Source organism: Lates calcarifer, linkage group LG2 (assembly GCF_001640805.2).
Source record: "Lates calcarifer isolate ASB-BC8 linkage group LG2, TLL_Latcal_v3, whole genome shotgun sequence".
NCBI classification, from domain to species: domain Eukaryota; kingdom Metazoa; phylum Chordata; class Actinopteri; family Centropomidae; genus Lates; species Lates calcarifer.
The window spans coordinates 26,832,027-26,859,058 of record NC_066834.1 but is presented as its reverse complement, the minus strand read 5'-3'; the positions used below and the strand labels follow the sequence as shown (position 1 = coordinate 26,859,058).

Below are 27,032 nucleotides of genomic sequence, written 5' to 3'. Positions count from 1 at the left end.
AGAAGCCTCACTCAGAAGCCACCGTGTACACAGTGTTGATGGTCAATTCCCTAACAACAATGGGCTTCAAGACAAGGAAGTCTGTACCTAATTGTGTGGACTCAAAAGCAAGACTCAAACTCAAGGCAGGTGAAGTTGGGAAAAAAAGCATTTACTTGGATTAGAAAAGGGGCACGCAATCAGTAGAAGCAAACAAAACCGAATAGGGTGCAGGCAGGCAAGCAAAAATCAGAACATGGCTGGAGTCATGAATGGAAAAGCAAATGGCTTAAACAATGGCTGAATAAAATAATCTGAGTAAAATAGAGGATTTTTCATATGACTGGAGAAAGCTCACTAGTACAAATACTGGGTCACTAATAGGTGGGATGAAAAGAGGCAGGTGTAAAGATGGGTGTAAATCAGGTGATTGCGCGGGGGGTCCTTTAAGCTTTTACTATAGTGTGCTGTACAAAGAAATTTATGTGTGCTAAGCTTTTAGTACAATATTCTCTGTAACATTGTGGCACCACCTAGTAATGAATTTACAGTGATTTTAGATCAGGATCAAGCAAAGTCATTGCTGTTTCTTAATTTTAAACCATACTACATTTTTTTTCCTAAACATAACCAACTAGTTTTTATATGGAAACCTGACCAAACTGAGGCCATTCCACAACATTAACTGCATGATGATTATTGTTATCATGATGACAAAGCTCCAGTGCGCTGAGGGTAGGAACAAGCGACCTTGGACTTAGACTTAGACTTAGACTTGACTTTATTGATCCCTTTGGGATGACTCCCTCAGGGAAATTAAAATTTCCATCAGTTTATAAAGAAAGAAACAGCACACAGGACAGTTTGCAAACCACAACAACAACTGCTTGCAAACAGTTATAAAACATAGGATTAAAAAAATAAACAATGTACAGTAAACTTTTAATAGCATAAAAAATAAACAGTAAACTCTTAGATAAATATACAAAATATAGATCAAATAAAATAAGGATGAAATAAGATAAATATAGAGAACTGTATATGGCCTGTGGTTAAATTCAATTATTGCACTGTGACGGTGGATGAGGTTATTGCACACAAAAGAAGAGTGTCCAGGTCTGTGTGTGAATGAATGAGATATTGCACAGTGGCTACCACTCCTTCCCTTCTGGAGATCTTGTTACGTGCACCACTCACATGCTTTCATATACACAAATGTACACATAACACTTTCTGTTTCTTTCTTTCATAGTGATGGAATGACCCCTTTGTATTCCTCAGTGTTATCTAATGCCAAAGGCCTGAATAGATTAATTTATTGTTGCTCAGTGACCCTTATACGCCATAAATGAATTGTTACTTTATTGTACTTATCAGTATTATTTATCCATAGAGTTTACTTTTGCTTTTTGATTGTTTAAGTGTTGTAATTACTTTAAGTTAAGTATTTCTATGTATTTCTAATTGTGCAGCACAGCATTGCTGTAAATGCATCTGAGTTTCTCTCCTCTGCCCTTCCTGTCTATCTCTATTGTCTCTGCCAATAAAGGAAAATTAATACCAAACAGAGGACAGCAGAAATGATCATCTTTGCTGTGTTCAACTGAATATGATTAATATTGGCTTCCTGGAGTGAGTCAGTCCAACACTACGCTCCATCCACCCCCTCCCCACCCCCGCCCCCACCCCCCTCCCTCCCTCTGGATTTTATTTCATGCACCATAGAACCTCAACCTGTGTTGTAGTAGGCAAAGGAAATGCTTTGTTCGTTTTTTTTATTCAGTAGTATTCTACATCTACAGTGTGATTGGACAATAGCCTATAAGTTATCTAGATAGGTAGTATGCTGCGCTACATTTCCAGAACCCATATTTTGGTCAGTTTTGCCTTTCTTCTCATTCTTTTGGGGTAAGTCTTTTACCTGTAATAATAAGAATTGTACTTATAGTTTGTAATTTCTAAATTTGTAAATATGACTCATAGAAATTAACATATATCATCCAAATAAGTTCAATATTGCACCACATTTTGGGGATTTAATGCTATGCTTTGGTTTGCTTTACTTTTCCTCTCCTCCCTCTGTAGTAGGATTAAGACAGCTGCACTTAGTAGGATATTTTTCAAATATCCTACTAAGGTTTATGTAACTGAAACTTTAAAAAACCACACCAAATTAAATTACCATAACAAGCTTAAAGAAGGAAAAGGTATCGTTTGATGTAAAACTGCAGTAGTTTGGAAATGTGGTTTTGGTCCAATCGTAATCCAAGTCTTAAAAAGTGTCATCGGGTGCAGTGGTAAATAAGTTTCTACTCCTATTGAATAGCAGCTATAATTCTCTCTCTGATCTTGTTTTTAATTTTGCCAGTGAATGTACAGTCAGTTTATAGTCACACTAATGATCACCCATCTCTGGAGTTATGGCATTATAGTAATTGTGGTCAAAAACATGTTTTGTGAGATCACAGTGGTCTTAACCCTTGACCACTGACCACCAAAATCTAATAAGTTCATCCTTGAGTCCAAGTGAACTGTGCAAAATTTGAAGGCGTGAGATGTTGCGTTAGTGCGAACAGGACAGATGGTTTCACTACCTGAAAACATAATGCCTTCAGCCACAGCTGTCACCAGGCATAACTGATGTACTCAGTTACTGTTACATTTTAATTATTATTATAGTTATGCTTCCTTGCCTGCTTTTGACTTTACACATGGTCTATATATCTTCTGCTTTTTATTTTTGACAGAGATGAACAAATGCATACGTTACTGTCACGACTGTGTCCTTCAGTTCATTTAGTTGCATTTCATGTAGCTTCATGATTGTGTCATCAGTCCGAAACTGAGTTCCTGTCCTCTCCTCTCTTTCTCTCTTTAATTATAGTTCTGAAACAACCAAGATGAGTACTGTTGTAGTTCCTGGGGAGTATTTTGACAGAAGAGGCTGCAAAAGCACACTTGTGAATTCAAATGAATTTATTTGCAAAGAAACTAAAAGATCATTGTATCTGTTAGATTTTTACCACCCTGTTTTTTATGACCGCACCCCTTTGGATCTCCCCCAAGACTCCAGTTGGTTGTTTGAGTTATTTCCTATCAAGCTCACATACTTTTCTTTATAGGCTGTCCCCTCACACTCTGCTTCCCACACTCTGCCACGCAGGCACAACTCACCCATATTTACACATGAACATTTAACTTTCATACCTCAACCTTTGGTAACTATAAGCATTCACAATATAACATAGTCTACATTCATTATACCATATATTAATTCATTATAGCAAAGTGCCGTTTTTAACAAATAACAAATAAATGGAACCTAACCATCAAGTTTACCCCATACTAACAATACAATCAAATCACAGTTTAGGTAACTCTTCAGCCATGTAGTCCTGCTTTGACTGCATACTCACTGTTTGTTAAAAAATATTCTGAAAGGGCACACCAAGACATTTTGATCCGTTGCAGTGGGAAAAGCACAGGTGTAAATCATAAAATGAATGACTGCTGATGCTAACTCACTGTCACACTGTCATGACTTACTGGGACAGAGCAATTGTTAATGTAAATAGTAACACCTGTGCTTTCTTTACTATGAAAAAGGCCTAAAAGAACAACTGCCTGGGTTTCCACAACAACCTGCCTGAAATTATATCAAAATAAATTATTATGCTTTTACCACACATTTTGTTTTAGGGAGAAAGAAAGGTGCCATATCACACAGCATGGGCCGTACTGCATGTATATTTATTGAAGTAGTTTTTAACTATGTTTGTCTGGTTCAGACAGAACGACTGAGTTTAGAAAACTCAGTGTCATTGAGCTTCGTCAGACTTTGTGTTTTTCTACTTAAATGTTTGGTGCAGGCAAATCCACCCCCTTCTTGATCACACACACTCCCTACTTTGGGAACAAACCAGAATTTGTGAATCCATAAGTCACAGGTGATAGCCTAACATCAAAGGCAGTGGTAGAAATATCCTTGGGGAGCACTGACAATGACCTCAAAGCCATTTGTTATATATTTTGTAAGGAAACAAAGTGAAGACAGAGTACTCATTCTTGATTTTAATTTCTGAATTTTATTAAACTGTTGATTGTAGTATTTAGCAAAATCAAATGCTTTTGTGATAAGACAACCTTCAAATCCAATGTTACAGAGGAATTTCAATGTCACCCTGAATTTTGTTGAAAATATACTTGGTTTGTATTTTATTTTATTTTTTACAGCTGTTCATTTTGAAATAACATTTCCTGATCATTAGTTTTAGCAGTGTTTAGCAGACATTCTTTGCAGCATCTCTGAACTTTAACATGAAAAACTTTTATCTCATCATTGTTGTGTAGCTATAATGAAAGTATAATATTTTTCCAAACCTGCATCAACAATATCTTTCTAATAACAAAGAATCAGTGTTGTTGTGCACTATAAAAGGTGATACTTATAGTGGCAGACTGAAATGGCAGACTACTGTCCTCCAACACTGCAGCTCTGTGCAGTGTTCTTTCAACTTCTTTCAGCTCATCAGAGTCAACCCTAACCCTAACTAACAACTGTCTGAATTTGAGGAGAATAACCTGCAGTTTATTGCTAAAGGAATCATGAAATCCAATCAGTAATTTGTTGTCATTAAAAGTATTTTAGGCAGAAAAAAAAATACATTTTGACAGATGTGGACAAGACACACAGTTGACTAAAAAAATAATTCAGATCAAGCACAAAGAACTTGTGCTGGATGATATTGGGTAGTTAATGATTACAATGTGTGTTACTGTGCTTATTTTTTGTTGTTATAGTTGTGCATTTATTTAGTTGCTTTATATGTGGTTTGCAGTTTTACCCACTGAAGCAGTTTTGTCACAGACATAAATGTGGATGTTTTGCTCAGTTCAAAAAGAGGAACTTGTTGATGTTTAACCAGAAAAGGGTTTATTTTTGTAGCTCATTTACAAGGTTCTTTGAAAGGTTTATGTTAAGATCAGCAAACAGTGTAGGCTGTTGAGGACAGCGCTGCTCATGGCCCACATGTTGTTCAAAATGTCCGACTCAACTATGATGATTCTCTATTCTCAACTGTTCTCTAACTATTCACTCTTGACCAAGACCTGACAGTTTACACATAATACTATTCATGCTATGCTTGTGTCCTAAAATGTATGTCAGACTATGGAGCCCCAAAACTGACAAAAGGCAGAGTCAAACATATAACTGTTTAACTGGTTAACTCGTATCTGTGTGTGTTCACAGAGTCATCTATGTCTACTCAGGATATACCATCCCATCCTACAGGTAAGGTCTCTTTAAGACAGAGACAGTCTTAATTCGAGCATGAAACTAATCTTTCACTGAAGGAGTTAAACCCATTGAACTGGCAAGTCAGGCAACCCAGTCACAGTGGATATCCACTGGCTGAACTTATTGTAAAACTTTCTAAATGAAACTGCACACTGTGGAAGTTTTATCATCTATTTCATTGACTCCATGCTGTCACACTATTAAATATATATTATGTGTTTCTCTTTTAAGCCTTTGCCAGCAATGTGATGATATCCCTGAGCCAGGGGTGAAGGACATACTGACAGATGTATGGATGAATGAATGCCCCAGCAGTGGTGGCTGGAGGATTGGAGACCTAAAAATGCAAGCTGGGTGAGAATCCACCTTCCTTTTGACAAACACAGGAACAGTTGGTTGAAATGCATCTGCCCATTTACACTTGGTGTGGTTCTACTTCCCATTCTTGCCCTGTAATACAACATTTACACTCTTTCAGCTGCTCTTAAAACAGATAATAAATGGTGCAAGAATCTGCATGAAGTCATAAAAGAATAAAAACCATAGAATAAAAGACATTTTCCAGCTTTGCTTGTTTTTGCTGTTACATACATGTTATATCTGCACACAGCAGGTATAATATTACTGGGTATTATTTTACAAGAGCAGCGGGAGCTCAGTGGTTAGCATTTGAGCCCTCACAACAAAAATGTTGTTCTTCATGACGGCTACCTGCCTGTGTGTGCCTGTCTGTTGCTTAATGCATCCTGAGACAGGCCTCAGAAGTCCCTGGATAGGAAGTGACAGATGCATAGATGGATTGACGTGATGGATATGAGGCACATTACTTTTCAGGAGTTCAGAAACAGAATGCAGCACCATCAGGAGGTTGCATTACTCTGGTATCAGGTCATCTGGTACTGTTTCTTCTTATGACTTGTCGTCATTATTGTCAGTTTTTATTGTTACATTATTGTTTTGCTTCATGTATTTTTTGTACTGTTTTGTTTTGTTTTGCTGTATTTACCACTGTTAAATTAGTTTCTTTGCATCTGTTTTCCAGACTGAAATATGCTCAGCCAAGCACACAAAAAGGGTAAGCTATTAAAAGCAGATATTGCATTATTCTGCTGTGTAAAATTTCTTAACACACATTTAAAGCAAAGACTTTTGTGGGAGAAAGGCCACATCTGTCTGATGCAGTCTGCTGTGTCTGTTCACCAGTTCTCACATCTCTAGTTTCACAAAATCCTTGTCTGTTTTTGCCTATACAACAGTAAAGGTTTGATGGTCTGATGTTGCATGCAAACTAATTCAAATAATCATCTCAGTTTGAGTGATGACTGATCAGCCTGATACGTAGCCCCCTGAACAATGGGGAACTGTACACTTCAGATTTTGTGCAATTATACATATAAGATGTAATGTACTAATTAGTGTGCTTTATAAGTGCTGGGTTTGCTGTGTGTGTATGGCTTTTATTACCTTTGGACAAATAGCAAGGCTTCTGTTTCTGGTTTCCTTTTTCTAGTCTTCATGCAAAGCTAGGCTAACTGGCTGTTGACTGTAGCTTCAGTTTAACGGACAAACTCAGGAGTGGTATCTGTCTTCTCATTTAATGCTCGAATAAGCCAAAGCATGTTTCTAAAAATGTTGCTCTGTTTCTTTAAAATAGTCACGTCTACTTACCTGTGTGTGTTCAGAGAGGCAAGGATCTCGTATTTCTTTTTAGGAACATTTTATATATACATACATATATAAATAAGGGAGGCAATGTGACTGATTTGACAGACTTTTGGTAGCTGGAAGACCACATGCAAACTATGGTAATATGAATGTTCATGTAATGACTGCCACATATCAACACATAATAGCTATAATTAGGTCTGTTTTAAATTCTAATTGATTGAGTGCAGGCAATTGTTTGAGCTTGCTAACAAGAACAAATTCCACCACTGAACTGCTCCCACTCTGCTTTTCTTCATGTGGAGGGAAATCTCAAGCACTGACTGCATAATTATATATAGTATACATATTTGTTTAGTGTTTTAAGATCTTGGTTTGAATCCACAGTTTCTTTGTTCTCTCCAGACGCACTGATGTGAATGCAGTGACAAACTGGAATGTCCCTCTGGTTTGGGAGGGAACCTTTGATCCAGTGGTTATCGATGCCATTTATAAGAAAATGGACCCAAGAGTTGCTGTGGTGGTGTTTGCTGTGGGCAAGTAGGTACACAGGATATTCTCACAGGATATGACCCACTGCTTGAAGCTGAAATCTCGCAAACCTAGAGATGTATAACTACCTCACATAAATCCTACTTATTATCTGCCCCATATCATTTATCTAGTGTTGTTTTTTCTTAAGTTATACTGCATGATAAAGCTTCTGCCTTCTTTCTCTCCTTCTGTACAGATATACCCGTTTCCTGGAGGGTTTCCTGGTGTCGGGTGAAAAGTACTTTCTTGTTGACTTCAGGGTCACTTACTACATCTTCACAGACCATGAAAAAGAAGTTCCCAAAGTGAGTTGTTGCTTATTATTATGTATAAAAGTAGTTTTGGGTTTGGCATTGCTGTAAGTTTTAGAAAGAAAATAGCAGAATAATTTGAAATGAACACAAGCACAATACACTACAGACAAGAGGTGATTGTGTGTTATGATTTTGTGTTCATTAGATTTAAATCAATTGTATTTTTTTTTATAAAACATTATAAATAAATAAGAATGTACATGCAATGAACATAGTTTATTCCAAACTAGAAGCAAAATAAAAAATAAAAAAGCAGCAAGGACACAAGTCATTGACAAAAAACTCTTCAACACACAGTGGTTACATAAATCACATTTATCTGAACTGTGAATCATATCTTATTTAATCATATTCATTTGTTCATTTGTTGTTGTTGTTTTTTTTTTACTTGGTTCAGATCAAACTGGGTAAGGGCCGAAACATCACAGTACTCCCTATCCCTAGTGCCACCCGCTGGCAGGATGTAGTATTTGGCAGGATGAAGTGGGCCACCATCGCCATTGACAAACAGGTAGGAAATGAAATGTGCAAAATAGAACACAACATAAAGGCTGGTGACATTTTGATCAGACTACAGTGACTGATTCTTTCAAATCAGCACCACCCAGTCTTGTCATCTTTGAGGTTCATACAAAGAAAAACTGCAACAAAAAAGGACTCACTGAGGTGTATAGAAATAAAATACTCACTGTATCTGAAAGATTACTTATTGGTTATATTGTTTAGTTGCATCTTCTTTTATCAAATTGAGTCTTTCCATGATGCATTTAGTCTCATATCTCATCTGTGTTTTCAGATCCGTAATGAAGCAGATTATCTTTTTATGATGGACATCGACAGTGTCTTCCATGACCGCTTCGGAGCTGAGTCTCTCAGCCATCTGTCTGTTGTGCTTCATCGTGGCTACTACAAGGTTTCAGTCCTTCTCTTAAATTAATGGAAGTTGTTACTTATACTATGTTCATAGTAATGTAATGTGGTGGTGGTGTGTGTGTGTGTGTGTGTGTGTGTGTGTGTGTGTGTGTGTTCAAATTATATTGCCTTGTTTTCTGATTAGCAACAGCATCAACCCCCCCAACAATTCATCAGCTGTAGCCTCTCACCATGTTTCATCCATGCTTTATTCAATTTTTCTTCTCTCAGAATACAAAAAGAGATCAATTTCCATATGAGCGTCGGCCCCAGTCCAAGGCATACATTCCTCTTGGTGAAGGAGACTACTATTACACTGCTGCTGTCTGGGGTGGAAACCTGGAGGAAATGTACAAGCTAGTCAAGTAATCAGAACCAAATTATTTCTTATGTTATTTTCAAACTATTTCTAACTGAAAGACAATGTGCAGTGGAAAGTGATAGTAACAATAGGGCAGATTGAGAGCTGACAACATTGTGGGCATGTAGATAGTGGAAGGGTAACTTTTGGGACACTTTGCCACATAAGCAACTGTGATGCAATCCTCTTACAGGTTTTTGAGATTAATGCTACCGCCTCAAACAAATTTAAAAACTTGACTCTAGAAACATTCCACCTCTTTTTTTTTTGTCAGGTACTGTTACATGCAGTCAGAGGAGGATGCCAAGAATAAGATTGAAGCTGTGTGGCAGGAAGAGAGTCACCTCAACAAGTACAGTATCACAATTCATTCCCTCATGTTCAGAGCTCTGCGCACACATTTCTTTGTTTCTCTGTTGTTGTTTTCCAGTTTGTTTTGCCATTTTTTTCATATTGTTTCAGCCATTTTTAATGTAAAATCTGAAGAGGATTCATTATACTGCTCCCATTCACATTGACAACTTCTGTTTATTTACAGTCTTTTCTATACCTGCTGGTTTTTGTCACGTTTTTGTTTTAATAACTGAAGACTGAATGAAGCTTCTTATCCTTTGGAAGACGACAATTTACATCCTCTCTACAGTATTTCAGAAACACCAGCACTCAAACAGAACACATCTAGGACATCTGTCTGTCTCTCTGTCACACAGGTACCTGTTGTACAACAAACCAACCAAAGTGCTGTCTCCAGAATACCTGTGGTCAGACTACGATCAGGTACCAGCAGACATCAAAGTGGTCAGAATCTCCCAGCTGATTAAGAACTATGCAGAGGTGCGGCCCAATGGCGGACACTGATGTTGAGTCAATTCAATGGTCAAGACATGGAAACTTCTTAAGGGAAAAAATAAAATGTAAAAAGCAATAACTGGGATAGCTGGTATGGGTTGCTTGCCATGGTAAAGAATGCACATATTAATACACTCCATTATGGCACTGCAATGTACTTAAGGAAATGTTATTTATACCAGAAGTCAGGACGCCTCTAAACATCCCTTAGAGCTTCCTTTGTATCATCTACCATCTGTGTTTTTGTCTTTTGTGAGACACTGAGTACAGAATCTGGACTTAAAGGTTAATTCCTTGACTTCATTTTCTCTCTTTTCTGAGATGTAAAAGTACATACTTATATTGCCCCCTAGGGTTGTTTTGATATTGGATTCATTTTCTTTTTATTCTTTTTAAACCATTGCATTGTGTGCATTGTATAATATGTTGCTGACTAGAAATGTATCAATGCTGACATTAATGACAAATTGTCAGATTTTCTGTGGGTTTTTTAAATTAACAATAAAGTGACGATCAGGGAATAAAATACTGTATGTATATATGGAAGCATTTGCATCTATGTAACTATGTGCATTTATCTGTGTGTGCCTTTTTCCTACAGTTTTACAGTAACTTGTGCAACTAATGCAGTGATGTTGCCCTGTTCACAGTTAGTGGATAATGTATTTGTTGTTGACTTCTGGTCACAGTTATGTTCATGTTTCTCAAATAAATTCAATACAAGGGACTTTTTAAACGTTTCACGTGAGCACAGCAATATAATTATAACCTAATTTTGAGTCTAGATCATGTTTCTAGTTTTAATCACTTTTTTATTTTGTTTAAATTATGCTCACATCCTCCATGTTTCTACTGAAGCTGCATTTTTCCGTCATTGCCATGTTGATGGTGTGACACCTGTCCAGGTGAGATGGGACTGTCAGAACAGACGTGCTGATGGATCAGACCTGAACATTCCATGGTTGCCACGTGTTTTATTTCAGGCGCATCATTCAGACCTGATCATTCAGACACAAACAACCTTCTGGTGGCCAGAAAAACACAGCTCCCTGCTTTCACTGGAACATTTCTTTGGAAAGGAGACACCAGCTTTGGAGATTTTACATCCACTTAAGACCGACTGTCACAGATGAGAGGACTTGTTCGTGGAAAATGTGAGATTTTTTAAAAACTATTTTCAAATTCATGTGGTTTTCAATGTATTTTGCCGTTGACATGTTCACTGATGCAACGGCTAATATTATCAATATTTGGGACTGACGTTTGGCTGTCTTAAGTTTGCAGAACTACACGATATCAAAGTGGTTTTCTTGACTTGTTTTATACGGAGGTTCCCTCCAAGTCACATTAAACTATTCAACTATCAAGAAATAACCCACTGATAAAATGAGGTTTCCATATTTTCTAATCTGCACCACAACACATGTAGTGACAATAGTTTTTAATCATATATATATATTTTTTTTTTCATTTCACACAGAGTTTGTCAGTCCTTCTGCCTCCTCCTCTCATTCCTCTACCAGCTCCTCCTCTCGTCCCTCTCACCTTCCTTCTACCTCCTCCTCTCGCTCCTCTCATCCCTCTTCTGATTCTTCCTCTTCCTTCCAGCCTCAGACACCCAGTGATTCTGGGTTGTTTGGGAACCGTCCTGAGCCAGAGTGGTCGAAGAACATGAGGCAGATTATGGAGAGGAGAGAGCTGTACGATGAAGTGAACCTGAAGGTGAGCTTCCAGGTAAGTGTGTCTCTTGGTTTTCTCTCTGAGAACAGGGTAAACTTCCTACATTTATTATTAATTTTATTTCCACTGAATTTCTTTTAATTGAATTTCTTTGTGTTGATTTTTTATTTATTTATTGTTATTCCTTTGATTTGCTTTGAATTTGAGAATGTATTTGTGCAATGGTGAGCACTGTGTTCTTGTTGCTGCACCATGACTCAGGCAGGGTGTCTGCACAGAGCGAATGTGATCTGGGAGGGATAGCGTGAACCTCCAACGTGTTTCAATCTCCAGTGAAACTCCTCTGTGACAAAGAAAGAAAAAGATGGCGACAGCATGTCAAGGGGGTTCATATGTCTGTCAACACCCACCCTAGACCAATAGGAGTCTGCAGCGACAAGGACCTCAACGCGGGGGTCCACAACTGGTAGAAAAGGGAGAATAAATGAGCTGTAATAGTAGTAATGACATTATGGTAAAACCTGGTGCACTGTGTTACTACAGAACTGTAGTAGCAGGTATAGTTACATCAGAGAAGAAAGGATTACATTAGGGAAGTTAAAGTATGTGAAAGAAAAAAAAAACACAGGAAGAAATTATCAAGGAAGAGCAGAGATGGGAAGAGAAAAAAGAGAAAGGTAAGTATCAGGTAACTAACAGAGAAGGAGAGGAGGTGGGAGGACCTCTCATCTAAAAGGTAAATATTTCTTGTTCTTATCAGATTTAATGCAGTTATACATTATATCTCTGTTTAACTGAGTTCTCAATTTTTAACAACATCCTGTCTTCTGTTTGTCTTTTAGGGAGAGGAAAGGAGAGGAGAGGAGGCAGGAGGGCAATACGCCATGTGAACTCCCTTATATAATAGGTACATATCCATTTATCTAATGTTATTACCAGATTTTATGAACTTTATTTAGTTTAGTATTTGAAGGTTTTAACTCTCACTCCCTTTTGTCCGCCATTTATTTTTGCAGAGGAGAAACAAACAAGCAGAGAAGAAAAGAGACATGAAGAAATGATGATAAAGGACAAGAGGAGAGGAGAGGAGGAGAGGAGAGGAGGTGGGAAGGCAATATGAGGAGTGACTGCTGTCATGTAAAAGGTAAAAAAAAAAAATATATATATATATATATATATATATATATATATATATATATATATATATATATATATATATATATATATATATATGATAATTTTACCTTTATCAAAGCATTCGTGTAATAACTTTTTAACCTCTTGTATTTTTGCTTTGCAGCCAAGAAAACCCTGAACTGCCTCTTCATGAACTTCAAGTGAACCATGTTTCTGCAAAGATTTTTAGCAAACAAGTGTTTGAAATACAGTGATGAAAGAAAGAAACTCAGTTTGGTCTCTGTGGTTCTTGTTTTACCAAATAATGTTATATGAAGGAAAATGGTGCACTGTACTTTGATATTGTTATACTATTATATAAAGCACAGAACAGTTGTTTTCACAATGTGCAAGGGGTGCAAAACATTTCCTGTGCCAGCTATTTCCAAATTTCAACTTCAGTTAAATGATTGCATGAGGGGTGTATTTATGTTAACTAAGGCATTAACTATATTGGTATCAATATGTGGGCTATGTTGTAATCATGGCCAGATTGTTCTTGGGCCCTATTAAAACATGGCAGTTATATTGTTTTGCCAGGCACATAGAAATCAACTAGTGGTCTTGAACTGAAATGATTGTCTGTTGAAAATTGTCAAAAATAAATAAATAACTGGCAGCAGTTTTGGTAATTGAATAATTGTTTTTTGTTTGTTTGTTGGTTGGTTTTATAGAAAATGCCAAAAGAATCACCAGTCTCCCAAATGTGAATATTTGCCAGTTTTCCTTAGTCTCCTATGATGTTAAACGCAATATTTTGTGGTGTTTAAAATTATTAAGTGACCTACCTATTTATCAAACACCTATCAAACCTGTACCTATCAAACAAAATGATGAAAACTATAGAGATGAATTCACCATGGAAGAACATGAGCTTTGCAGTCAGGGGTCTGACCGTGGAAAAAGCTGTGATCCTTTTCTCAAATAGAACGAGGATTTCACTGATTTGAGAGTGGGCACCGCCCCCTCAGGTTGCGCTACGTCACCACGACAGTGTCGTAAAGCGTCAGTGTTGTGGTTGGAAATTTGACCGGTCGTCCTCTGAGCTGAGTTTCCTGTCGCCCTTCAGCGCAAAAACAGTGCTCCTCTCGGCTAAAACACACGCCATCTCAGCGTTAAACCATGGCGGGGACAATTGCACGGAAAGCTATTGACCACCTGAAGAGCAAAGAATTCAGGGATTATTTGATGAGGTTTGTATGCGGGAGCTGCTAGATTTACCTATTAGCTCGCATGCTAATGCACATTAGCTGGTTGGCTGTTTATTCGGTTTGTACAGCTCGGTGACGTTAAACAATGTTTAACAGCCAGCTGAATTTACGATTTAATAACATTCAGTTACCATTTTCAACAATTTCAATAACATCTGCGTTGCCTTCTGCTGCATTGGTATGTTTACTCCCGGTTAGCTTTCAAGGACGGTTGTGCTTGTTTCTGTGTGTTTAGCGCAAAGTGAACTTGTTACTCCAGTTTATGTTTACTATGAATGCAGAACAGCAAACTGTGGGTAAACTCGTTTTTATGTCTAACTAATCTACAAAGGAGGGTTATGCTGTCAGTCGCATCCAAAAATGGTTAATAGTTTTTTTTTTTTTTAAACACAATACTTAAATACTTTGCCTCTAGCAACGTTATTGAACTGGATTTGAAGTTATAGCCAGTGTCAAATATGACTTTATAGACTAATACTAGCAGATAGATCTGCTTTTATCACATGTTGACATGTTGTCAAGATGTTGGTTAATGTGTACATGTGCCATGGTGGTGTGTGTCCTTGCCACAGATTAGGGTGAAGACTAAATTGTGACACAGTGATGCAAGAGGCAATCTGTGTTTACATTTGTCACATAGACAGACAAGAGACTATCTCTGGGTTATTTTTATTTATTTTGAAGAGCTTTGTTTGTAACGTTTCAGAAATACAGGTTGAAAGTCAAACAAATGCACTAGATGTGGGTGAGGCACATATTGTGATGGCTTGTATGGCCTTTGACACTATCTCTGGTGTCTTTTTGGCTTCCTGACAAAACAAAGCTCTTTGGTGGTGGCGTGTTTTGTCAACATTTGTGAAATTTAACATTTTCTTCTAATTGTAACCAAACTTAGTGATGTGTGATTTTAGCTACTGCAGCACCTGGGGCCTTTAAATTCTACCAGTTCTCTCCTTATTTTGTGAGTTGCCTGAAACAGATCTGAGACCTGTTTTAAATGGCAGTAGCTCTTGTTTGACCTAACTCATATCAGTATGACTTATCTGTATATTTGTTCTTTTCTCTTCTATGTGGCCCTGAAAAAAAAGCACGGTAAGCACTCATCGTTTGTGTCTGTCCATCTGTCTTTCAGTATATATGTGTCTGTGTCTCACCTCGTTTTTGACTGCCTGCCAGTTTATCTATCTACCTTCCTATTTTGACTACATGTGCTGTACAATGCAGTCATACCTGTTAATTTGAGTGTATGTGTGTTAAAGTGTATAATTTTCATTTTCTTAATATTTTTAAAACCTTCTTATATCGGGATTCATAATACAGATTTTATTACTTACATCTATCATATAATCCTGTTTGCTTAAGATAAATGCCCAGTCATTTAATTTCTCACTTTGTGTGTGTGCGCATGTGTGTGTACAGCATTTCTGGGGTCCTGTAGCAAACTGGGGTCTCCCTATAGCTGCCATCACAGATATGAAGAAGAGCCCAGAGATTATCAGTGGCAGGATGACCTTCGGTAAGACACACAAACACATATACTGATAACTGTAAATGTATAAATGCACAGCACACACAATACTCCCATCCTTTTCTAGTTCACACTGTTAGGGTTTGGGTTGTAAGTTGTGCTTTGCCTCAAGGTAACTTAGAAATAAGAGATTCTGTAAACAACAGTGACAATTCTAGTTTAGTCACTTTGTATGTTGACTTCTGAATGAAAGTGCTTTCACTTTGGCTTCAAAAAGGCTTTGATGGAAGACAAACCCTAACAGAAGAGTTTTTACCGACAGCCTATGTGTAGGACTGTGTTCAAATTGGGATTTGCTTGAAGACTTAAAAGCTTAATGTTCATATATATATGAAATACGTGTACTGTTAGTTACTACTATTTATTTTACATGTTTGAGCAGTGGTAGGAAGTGCAGAATTTCATTTTTGTCATGGCTATTTATTAATAAATTCAAATTTAGACGTGCTTCATTGGCATGTATATATATATCAAAGTTATAACTACTGTCTGTGTTTTCTCTCTCCTCTCAGCCCTTTGCTGCTATTCATTGCTCTTCATGAGGTTTGCCTACAAGGTGCAGCCACGCAACTGGCTACTGTTTGCTTGCCATTTGACCAATGAGTCAGCACAGCTAGTCCAGGCTAGTCGTCTCATCAAATACAAGTAAGTCACATTTTAACCTGTTATTTCTTTGTCATTGTGGATAGTAGATGTTAGGGACGTCAGGACGTTCAAGTTTTTGTGGCCCCAATCCGAGTCCATTAAAGTTGGGTATCTGCCATTAGCAAGTTTGATCTGACATTAATTTTATGTGACTTAAATTTTGATTTAATAGCCTGCGTATCTGACACATTGAAATAACACAGCTGCAGACTAGTTAAATCTCACACACCTTATTTTTATGAGTGTCCTGATCCAAATACTGAAGGTCATGGTTCAAAAATGTTAAGTTTATAGGCTTAAACTTTTGATATGATATGAATGAAAGTTCACTTGGGAGAATGCCATCCCTGACAGTGACATGACATGATCCACTAGACAGAAGACGTCTCACTCTTCACTTCAAAGAAACACTCAGTTCATTTGCGGTTTTGCAGTGGTGTTACAGAATGGAGATTCTTCCCTTACAAACAATGACAAAAGACATGTTTAATTTAGGCCTGTCATGAAATTACTGACAGAATTAACATAAATTAGTGACAGCAAATATGACGTGCCATGACATCATTTTAACCAGCATAAGTGATGCTCAGCACCAGCTAGTGAACCTGTATCTTTCCAGCCTCAATCAGTTGCGTGCATAAAACATCCTGTTTCCAGTTATTTTCCTGTCTGACTTCTCTGCAAGTCACTGATGTTATAAAAGTCACCAGCTATCCTATCAAGCCTCACTTAAAGAAGTGTTAGTGGTGTTACACAGGTGCCTTATACTGTTTGTCATGAAGCTCATGCATTCAAAACAGGTCTGTGTCATGTCATCATCTTTCTTTCTTTCATGTTCTCTGTCATTTGTACTAACAAATGCCTAAATACATTATGTTTCTCCAGTTATTTTCAGTCTGGTCTTTATTTTGCCACCATGACTTTTGATTTTGTTCAATATCTCATCAGTGACTCAACTGTTGAGTTATAAGGAAAAGCATTACTCTCAGATATACTTGAGTGAATTTGTTTCTGTGTTATTTCAGCATGGAAAAGAAGATGGGCTCTTAGTGACAGAGTGAAGCAGATGGAAACGTTCACTGCAGAGTGGCACCATGCTGCTACAACAGCCACCTAAACCTGGACATGAAAACATTTTATCTAATCATTAAAATCCTGGCACATAGACCATGATTGATCATCCTCATGAAGTTTTAGTCACTTTTTACTAAACAGACAGAAGAAAGCAGATGCTTTCCTCCAAGATTTAAGGTCAACTGTTGTGATTTATTTTAAGGTTTTTGCAACATTCAACATGACACACAAAAATATGCTGTAGGTGAATGTACACTCAGCTCACCAGCCTGACAGATGCTTTTCACACTGAATCCACTGGCATGTTAAACATTTTCAGTCTAGGCTAAAACAATCATTATTCACCAATTACCTAATTTCCTAACAGTTTTATTTCTTCCTTAACTCCTTAGTAATTCAGATAGTCATGATATTTCATAGAGAACGTAGCCTGAGGTCAGTCTGTGCAAATATCTCCACACCATGGCAGATTATCACTGGCCAAGAGTAAGGACTTTCATTCATTAACCTTTACTTAAACACAGAGAAAACACAGAGACGTAAGCCTTCTGTTTGATGTTCTTTGGGGCAAAATATGCTGTACATTGAAAACAGAGTGTCTAATTTGACATACATTTGTTATAGTATAATAAATAATGATTGTTTAAGCAAATGTTTAAATAATTGAAAATAAATATATGTGTCTTTTCATGTGGTGAAGCTGCCCACACTGTAAATCTGTGTAATTAGACTGGGACTCTGACTGGTAGGTTTTAATCCTGCATGACTGAGCGAGACAAGTGGCTTCGGTGTCATTCACATTAAGTTATTGCCGTTGTATAATTCACATTATTTTTCCCTGATTGACGATTCTGGGTTTGTCTAAATAAACTGGCTCTAACCAACTTGAACACAATTTGCAGAGTGAATGATTTATTGTATTATTATTACTGTATATATATATGAAGTTCAGCTTTGCAACTGCAGTTTTCATTTAATACTTGGTTGTCTTTAAGTCCTGCTCCATGGTCATTGTTACTTAGGGATCAGGTGACCTTTCCAATGTCAATTATTTCACTGAGATGTCATGGAGGCCGCGGCTCTGTATTTACACTCAACACTTAATTCTGCAACCTAATCCCTTATTATGTTAACACTGAACACATCTTTTCAACAAAGTTAGAACAAATGAAACTAACTGGAAATGAATGGGAGTTACTTTGTATGTTTTATATTGAATGTGTACACCCAGCTTTTAAACTTTTATGTGAAGATTGCTGAGAGCTTAACAAATGTATTAAACATTTGTTTATTTTATCACCATTTTATGCAAGACAAGAAATGGGAGTCAAGTGACTTTGTCAAAAGCAGTGGTGGAAATAAGTAATGAATGTAATGAAGTATCTAAAATGATCCATTTTGCTAAAGTTAACTTTTCATAGTGTACTACTATACTGAGGCATAAACTTAGATAACCAGTATTTTAATATTGTAGTGTTGATGTGGAGCTAATTCTAACTTTTATATGCTGTTGGATAATTTAATTAATAGTAATACATGATAATAATCACATTTTAAGGGGGAAGAGGAATAAAAGGTAGATAATATTTTCCTCTGTAATGAACTGAGGTATGAAATGCAAGTGCCTCAAAATTGTAAAAAGTGCAGTACTGGTAATTTGTAAAGTGATTTGGTACATTCCACATCCCTGTTACTGGGCAAGAATGTAAATGGTTGTTTTATTTCTGACGAAAATAACCATGAAAAGAAAAGTGTAGAAAACACTGAGAGATAACCAATTAACACCAGCAGACGGCAGTAAAGCAACAAAAGGTAGCCAGTTCCAACTGAACGACAAAGAAGAAGACCAACAGACCAACATGGCGTCTCTCAGCAGTGATGAGTGGAGAGCTATCTGCGACAAATTCACCAACGCCCAAAACCTCACGGAGGTTGAATCACGAAACGACCCAGAAAATGATCCGTTCCGCTCCAAATACAAGGCAAGGGAGCTCCTCCGAGAGATATACTGCTCGCTGAAGAGTTTTGAAGTTAGCGAAGGGGAGGAGGACGGCGGCGGAGAGAGCGGCGACCCGCGGCCGTCAGAGCAGCCGGTGGACGGGCAGAGGGAGGACGGGTTCGGTCAGGGCTTCAGCGGCGACTCGCCAGCTGGGCTGCGGGCCGCTAAACTCGGGGCTGTGGAGTACTATCTGGGCGTCAACCATGTCGACACAGAGGAGCTGTCGGCCGGACAGGAGCATCTGATGAACTGTATGAAGCTGCTGGGAAGATGCAGCGTATCTTCCGAGAATGTGTCGCTGTTTATCCATGTCAGGGTAACGTTGACTTCATGCTAACAAGAGAAAACCAGCTGTTCGGTAGCTTTTCATTAGCATTAGATTTCAGATTTCAGCAGAAGGTTTTTTTCATTTACAGGCCTTTGCTATAGCTAAGATTAACCAGATGAACCTAGTCCAAAAATATTGTTGAAAGATGTGTTAGACTATGACTTAGATGCTGTTACAAATTAACCACCTCAGCCTGATTGACTAGTTAATACTGTATATTAAAGCAGTTTGCACCACCTCTCCGCTTTTCCACACATTATAGCTTATTGATGATTTATCATAAAGTCTACAAGAATCGAAGTACACCTTGCTTAATGTTAACATGTAAGCAATAGAGTAGATTCTTGCCTTATCCAGATCATCTTACTGTAGTAGGAGATCAGATGATATTGATGACTTGTGCTGTCTGTTTGTGTTTCTCAGAACCAGTTGGGCATCCTCTGGGCAGGCCGGGATGAGACGGAGACAGCTCAGGGATTCCTTGAAACAGCAGAATCCATCTACCAACATTATATGAAAGAGGTAAGGTTGGTTTCCTGTGTGACTGCTTAACTAAAGCGGCAGGTAAACTGACTTGACTTGATTGATGACAGGGCAGGATGAAAAGCATAATTTTACTCAACTATTAAACATTTTTCTATATGTCTTCAGGTGCAGGGTCACATAACCATCATGTACATTCCTGTCAGGAGCCAAGGGAGAGGACTGTATTGTTGTGCTTTTGATTTTAAAAAGTGTTGGTCGTGAATGAATGTTACTTGCCATAACTGTGTTGATGCCAGTATTCAAAAGACTAACTGACTGAGAGGCCAACAGCACAAGGACTGCAGAGCCAACATAGCTGCAATTAAAAATTACATTGGCCACATCCACTTCATCAGCAGCCATGGTTGTTGTGCTTGTTTTTTTTTTCAGGATGGGAGTCCTCCCACTGACATGACAGAGTACTTTACTACTGAGGAGAAGCTGCTGACACATCAGGAAAGGACCAAGAGGTAAGTTGTAACTTCCAACATCCCAATATACACACACATACACACACACACACACACACACACACACACACACACACACGTACATTGTCAGATTTCTTACCTGTTTATAGTAATGTTATTGTTACTTCCCTTTGCCTTCTCCATATACTTCGTCTTCCCTTTCAATTATTTCTCTTCTTTCCGTCTTTCCTTTTATACTTACCAGGTTTGAGTTGGCCTACACCCACACCATGTATTACCTTGCTCAAGTCTATAAAAACCTTGGTGAGTCTGATCTGATCTTGCCTGAGTCAAATTTGTAGAACAGTATTTATTTATATTATAACATATGTAAATTGTATGTAATATTTAAACTGATATAGAAAGTCCAAAGACTCTCTATTTGTTTGAATCCACTGTTTTTCTAACAAGTTATTTGAAGCCACTTTGTATCCACTGAGGCAAATATAAGGCATATGTGAGGTTTGCTTCTGAGTTTATATATGTGAACATAATATATAATATACTGCTTTATTTGATGATAGTTATTTTAACCACAGTATTTTGTCCTCCAGGTCAAACTGAGCGTGCTGCCACCTATTGTCACAGTACGCTGCAGAGACAGTTACAGTTGAATCAGTTCAATCCAATGGAGTGGGCTCTGAACGCTGCTACACTATCACAGTATTACATCACTAAGGTAGGATTTAGATTGATTTATACAGATTGAAAACAGTTAATTTAAAACATTGAAAAAGATTTTGCATGATATCACTCGTAATGTTTTCATCTATTTTGTCATGCATGATACACAGCTTCCACCGAAAAAGAGTGTCAGTTTCCTTGTGGTTCAGTTTTGCAGAGACTTGTCAGGTAGTCAGATGATTTTGATTACATGGCAAGGATTTTTGCTGTAATAATCATATATCTTTTAAAAATCTGGTTTAGGTGTTCACTGGCACTGAAACTGCATAATAGCGAGTATAAGTAGGGATGCACTGATACCAGCATCGGGTATCTGTCTGATTCCCTGTTCCTGTACTTGTACTCGTATTCAGTAGTGTGCTGATACCGTTTTACGGCAGCGTGACATTCAGTTGGGTGGTCAGGTGCTAACTGAGAGCAAGAAGGAGCAATGTCGGCGGTGTGGAGGTATATCAAAGTGGATGATGGTGACAAAAGTAAAGCGGACTGCAAATCATGCTCTGCAAAGTTGTCAAGAGGAGGGACGAAAGCGAGTACTTTCAACACAAGCAATCTGATAAAACATCTAAAAAACAGCAGCAGTGTGGAAAGTGAAAGGCTTTTTAGCTCAGTGTCCCACATTGTAGATGAAAACAGAAACAGCTGATAATGCAGAGAAGCTGTTTTTCATTAAAAAAAAAACCTGCCCCTCACTTTTTCAAAATAGACTTAGTTCTCACAGACAGATGTTGCTGATTACATGATAATGCCTTAGTTGCTCTGCCACAGTTTTATGTTGGTACAGTTATGTTTCAGGGCTATATTTAAGTGAAATATGTGGCAAGGCTGTTTGTTAATAAAAAAAGATGCAGTTGAATGCTAAAATGTCAATAACAGTACTTTAACAGTACTTCTATTTGAATAAAATGTGTGGCAGTGCCATATATAATGGAATGTTCAAATGTCAGTCACAGCAATTTCTTACAGCCAGAGAATGAAACAATATCTGATGAAAATAAAGCACGTTTTCAAGTAAATGTACTAAGTGTAATGACATTAATAAGTACTCATATTGGTACTCGGTATCAGCAAGTACTCAAATATAAGTACTTGTAATTGGATTGAAAAAATGTGGTATTGGTGCATCCTTAAGTATAAGTAATGAAAGGGGTGAATATGTGTGTGATTTTTAGGGTCGATACATGGAAGGCAGACATTGTCTCTCAGCAGCTACCGTCATATCAGGTTTGGCAGGAGAGGTTCCTTCTGAGGCTGCAGCACAGGAAAGTAAGTATCTATCTAAATTTTTAATTAATATGCATATCAAAATAAGAGCACTGATTTGCATCTTTCTTTTTTATATGGTTCCCGTAATCAACTACAATAAGTTAAACAGGAGATGACTCAACTGTGAGCAAAGAATTGCCTCAGTTATTGCCTTAATTCTTCTTTCTGTGTCTTTCCCTCACACTCCCCCTCATTACATATCATTCATTTAGCCTCTCTGTTTATATGTCCTAACATCTTTTTCTCCTGTCTGACACAGGTGAGACTGAGAATGAACGTAGGGAACAGCTCAGACAAAAAAGAGCAGAGATCGCAAGATGTTGGATCAAATACTGTCTCAACCTCCTGCAGGACGCTAAGAAGCTGCTAGAGGTACTGCATACTTGTATGTGTGTGTGTGTGTGGGCCTGTGGCAGTTTTTAAAATCTTTGAACTCATGACTTGCACTTGAGTCTTCCGATCAGTGATAGTCACCATGACTGAACAGAGAGAACACCACCCACAAAAACCTCAACTGTATCATCAGCAAAACCCAAAGAAAAGTTTCCACCAAAGATTTTGCCAAAATAAAAGAAGGATTAAGGATCAAGCATTATCAATTTAACTAACCTTGATATTCATGTGTATTCATTTAGATTATCTGTGTCTACACGTGTGCGTACCTGAGCTTAGATGAGCATAATTGTTTTATGTGTCTCTTAAAATGTGCTTGTATTTGTGTTTGTGACCAGGACAACATTGGGGAGCTGGATACTGATCGACAGGATGAGTTGAAGAGGGCAAGAAGAGGTGAGGAGGAAGAGGAAGAGAAGGGCAGGAAGAGCGCTCTGCTGTTTGGCTCTGAAGACACCTTTGACTCCATTGCTAGCCTGGAAGAGAAGGTCTGTATACTGTGCTTGATACTACTTCTACTGCTGCTAACAATGCTGTTGTTGCAGCTATTGTTAAAGAACATGTTATACTTCTACTTACCTAAAATCACCACTATCTCTATGTCAGTAGCAGCAGAAATATTTCTCTTTACCGCTAATTTTTTGCTTTATGTTTTCTAGGTGCGCTGTTTATTCCCATTGGACTTCACTGAGGCCAGAGCTGTATTTCTAGTGGGACAGAATTATGTCACGCAGGTATACACAACACAACACAGCACATTCAGATGCACACAGAAACTGGGCTGGACTGACTCAAATCATCAACATAGAGACATAGAGAGCAGTGCAGCACAGTATACAGGCTGCTAGTATGTGAAGAAGTTACCGTCCCAGCAGATAAGCGAGTGTTAAAAGTGAAGTTCTGCATTAAAAAATCAGGTTACAGAAAAAAAAACTGCGCTGTAAAGCCCAATGAGATACTGTAAATGATATTGGGCTGTGTAAATAAACATGACTGGACTTGACTTGACACATCAGTGTATGTACCAAGGTATTTATAGCTGAAGTTGATTTCAGCTGCACTGCACTGCATTGCATTTTTGTCACTCAGCTGTTCCTCACAGTCCTCAGCCACATTGTTAGTAAGTCAGCAAATATTCTTCTCAAGAAGCAAATCTTCACCAGGATGTGTTATAAATGTGATGTTATTTCTGTTCTGTTCTTTACTGGCTTGTCCAAATGATGCCAGAACCTTTCATTTTGATAGAAAAGCTACAATGAAAAAGGATTTAATTTGATGTAAGTGACAAAGACAACGACACTTTGCAGAATAACTCACAGAAACTCAGCCTCAGAAAGTATGACTAAATTGAATCAATTCCTTTGTGACACGGTTGCACTATAAATCGTGATTTTCACAAAGATTGCATTCATGCCAGAGATGCCCCTCAGAAACATTTTGTATTTAAGGACAGTGAGAAAAATTCCTATTCTTGTTTTAAGAGCATAACAAAAATGCAGCCTGATTGAATAAGGAATCCCAGTGATCCTGAAAGGTGTGGGTTATTAGGTCTGGTGGTTACTATGTAAGATTGATTAAGCAGGATCCTATAGAAAATTGTTTTTTGTGTTCTCTCTCCACCCTGTCTGGAGTTGATCTTTACTTGTGACTCTGTGTTTTCTCTTCCAGGCCAAGGAGTACTTTCAGATGGATGGATATGTGACAGACCACATAGAGATCTTGCAGGATCACAGCGCTCTGTTCAGGGCCTTGGCTTTCTTTGAAGAGGATCTGGAGCGACGCTGCAAAATGCACAAACGAAGAGTTGATATGCTAGAGCCAATCTGCACTGGTACAGAGCTTATTTTGTTCTTGAGTAGCAGTTTTCTTTTTGAAGAAAGTTATGTCTCTTTGAATATGTTCAAGGTAAAATAAAATAACCATCCATGTAAGGTGACAATAATTGATTAAATTCCACTGTTTTCTTTCTATAGACTTGAATGCCCAGTATTACCTAATGATTCGCAGACAGCTGATGTTTGAGTTGGCAGAGACCTACAGTGAAATGATGGATCTGAAACTGACACTGGCCAACAGACAAGCAGACACACAGTCGCTAGATAGCCACACCATTAAGAAATTCAACCACCTCTGCTCTGCCTCAGCCAAGTGAGTGTACCATAATTTCCAGACTATAAGCCACTACTTTTTTCACACTCTTTGAACCTTGTGGCTTAAACAATGATGCGGCTAATTTATAGATTTTTACGGGCTAACGAGCTTCATGCCGCAAAAACATTTAGCCTCGTCACATCAGACCAATGAAATTACCGAACAGGTCACAATGCACCAATGAAACTGTTTGAATTAGATCAAACGCACTCACACTAAATTCTTCAGTCATTTTGCGCTTAATGCACACACCCTCATCATGGAAAACACACAAAGAATGCATATGATGCAGCTTTTAAGTTAAAGGCAATTGATCTGGCTGTCGAAAAAGGAAATAGAGCTGCTGCATGTAAGCTTGGCATCAATGAACTGATGGTGAGATGTTGGAGACGGCAGCGTGAATGTGTAAATATCTCATGTTACAACGTAGACACCTGTGGCTTATAGACAAGTACGGCCTATATATATATGTACAATTTTTTTTTTCTTTTTAAATTTAGTGGGTGCGCTCAATAGTCCAGAAATTACAGTACATTACTCACTCAGAGTGATTTGTAATCCTCTCCTCTCCAGGTACTTTCAGATGTTCCTAGATTCTCTGTGCTCCCCAGAAGGGAAAGTTCCAGAGCACCTGGAGGAGGAGGTGCTCAGACCGGCTCTGGTGGCCCGCTTCAGAGTAGCCCGACTGCACAGCCGGCTGATCAGCTCTTCACCCTCTGTTCAGCTGGACAACCTCAACAGATCTCTGGAAAATTACAAGTATGAAAATAGATTTCTTAATTTATAGCGATACATCCAAACACTGGGTTGCATATTGAAAGAGTTGCTCTCTACAGGAGAACCATATAGGATGACAGTAATCGGTTGACAGGCTCTACTAACTCTATAGTCTAGAGACAGCCAGCTGCCGTGTTGTTTATCTGTGTAATATGTTGACCATTGCTTTCATACTCCACCTGCTGTATAGATACGTGGTGCAGTATTGTGAGACACACCCTGAGGCAGCAACCACTGTGGAGACGGAGCTGGAGCTGAGTAAGGAGATGGTTGGCCTGCTCCCTCTCAAAATCAACCGCCTCAAAGCAAGGATGGCTGCAAACAACTGAAGGACGCCACTGTTCGCTGACTGACTTGTTAGTCGCCCAACAGCATTAAATCCATGCAGATGAGACAGTCCACGTTCACCACTTTATAGTCAAAGGACACCCATCAATTAGAGAACTGACTATTAAGTGACTTTCTCTCTTCCTGTATTCGTACTGGTGATGGCCTTGTTGTTTTTTGCAGTGGGCATGCTGCTTTCACAAGACCTTTGAACACATTACACTCTATCCGTATGTGCTTTCTTGTGTGTAGTAAAATGTATGGTCAACTTATTTTTCATTCAGGTAGCACAGAAAATATTTTCAAAATCAAAACAAAAATGTCTCAGTCGTATTACTGAGAAATAATTTGATGATGGTTGAATTGAGTGTAAATTGACCCAGACCTGTTTGTCTCTTTACATTGATGCTTCCCTCCAAACCTCAGTGATGTAAAAAGAAATGAAACACTTGTAGGATTGTTGTTAAAATGTCCAATGTTGCCTTTGCAAATAAAAAAAAAGCCACTTTGCTCTTGCATCCTTACGGCTGTTATGTACATAACAGATTTTTATTTTATTTTATTTTACTCATCTGTGACCCTACTCTGATTCATACTTGTTGTTTTTATTGTTAATCATATTGGTTTTCATTTAATGTGGCTTTATTTTCTGTAAAGCACTCAGCACACTAAAATTCTGTTTCTTCTTTCTTTATGTGTCTGATGTAAGTAAAACAAATGTTAAAGCCTACTGGACCTGTGTATTATCTTCCTGCCTCTGAGGAATCTCGTGTATTCATGTACAACAGATACTGTATGTAATGATATTAAACCAGTGAAGTAATACACACTTACATCACAACACCAGTATGTGCTTTCTTTACTTGCAGAGAGAAGTTGGTCATG

At 38.0% G+C, this 27,032-nt stretch overlaps 4 protein-coding genes across 4 annotated transcripts in view; 3 read left to right on the top strand and 1 right to left on the bottom strand.

Moving 5' to 3' along the window:
• ddx21 (DEAD (Asp-Glu-Ala-Asp) box helicase 21) overlaps nt 1-27,032 on the bottom strand; it is a 73,595-nt gene that overhangs the window by 10,951 nt on the left and 35,612 nt on the right. The gene's annotated exons all lie outside the window — the stretch shown is intronic.
• On the top strand, nt 1,705-10,459 carry LOC108876865 (globoside alpha-1,3-N-acetylgalactosaminyltransferase 1). Its single transcript, XM_018666661.2, has 11 exons — nt 1,705-1,887; nt 5,231-5,272; nt 5,510-5,632; nt 6,321-6,353; nt 7,349-7,483; nt 7,674-7,782; nt 8,189-8,302; nt 8,588-8,704; nt 8,935-9,068; nt 9,339-9,416; nt 9,775-10,459. The coding sequence occupies exons 1-11, from the start codon at nt 1,823-1,825 to the stop codon at nt 9,920-9,922; spliced, it is 1,098 nt and encodes a 365-aa protein (XP_018522177.2). The 5' UTR covers nt 1,705-1,822; the 3' UTR covers nt 9,923-10,459.
• On the top strand, nt 13,773-18,122 carry mpc1 (mitochondrial pyruvate carrier 1). Its single transcript, XM_051077709.1, has 4 exons — nt 13,773-13,966; nt 15,400-15,496; nt 16,021-16,153; nt 17,179-18,122. The coding sequence occupies exons 1-4, from the start codon at nt 13,892-13,894 to the stop codon at nt 17,201-17,203; spliced, it is 330 nt and encodes a 109-aa protein (XP_050933666.1). The 5' UTR covers nt 13,773-13,891; the 3' UTR covers nt 17,204-18,122.
• kifbp (kinesin family binding protein) lies at nt 19,048-26,988 on the top strand. Its single transcript, XM_018666687.2, has 13 exons — nt 19,048-19,542; nt 19,978-20,076; nt 20,470-20,549; nt 20,755-20,813; nt 21,104-21,228; nt 22,406-22,499; nt 22,759-22,871; nt 23,231-23,380; nt 23,552-23,626; nt 24,561-24,723; nt 24,866-25,040; nt 25,617-25,802; nt 26,011-26,988. Exons 1-13 carry the CDS (start codon nt 19,087-19,089, stop codon nt 26,147-26,149), a joined length of 1,914 nt encoding a protein of 637 aa, XP_018522203.1. The 5' UTR covers nt 19,048-19,086; the 3' UTR covers nt 26,150-26,988.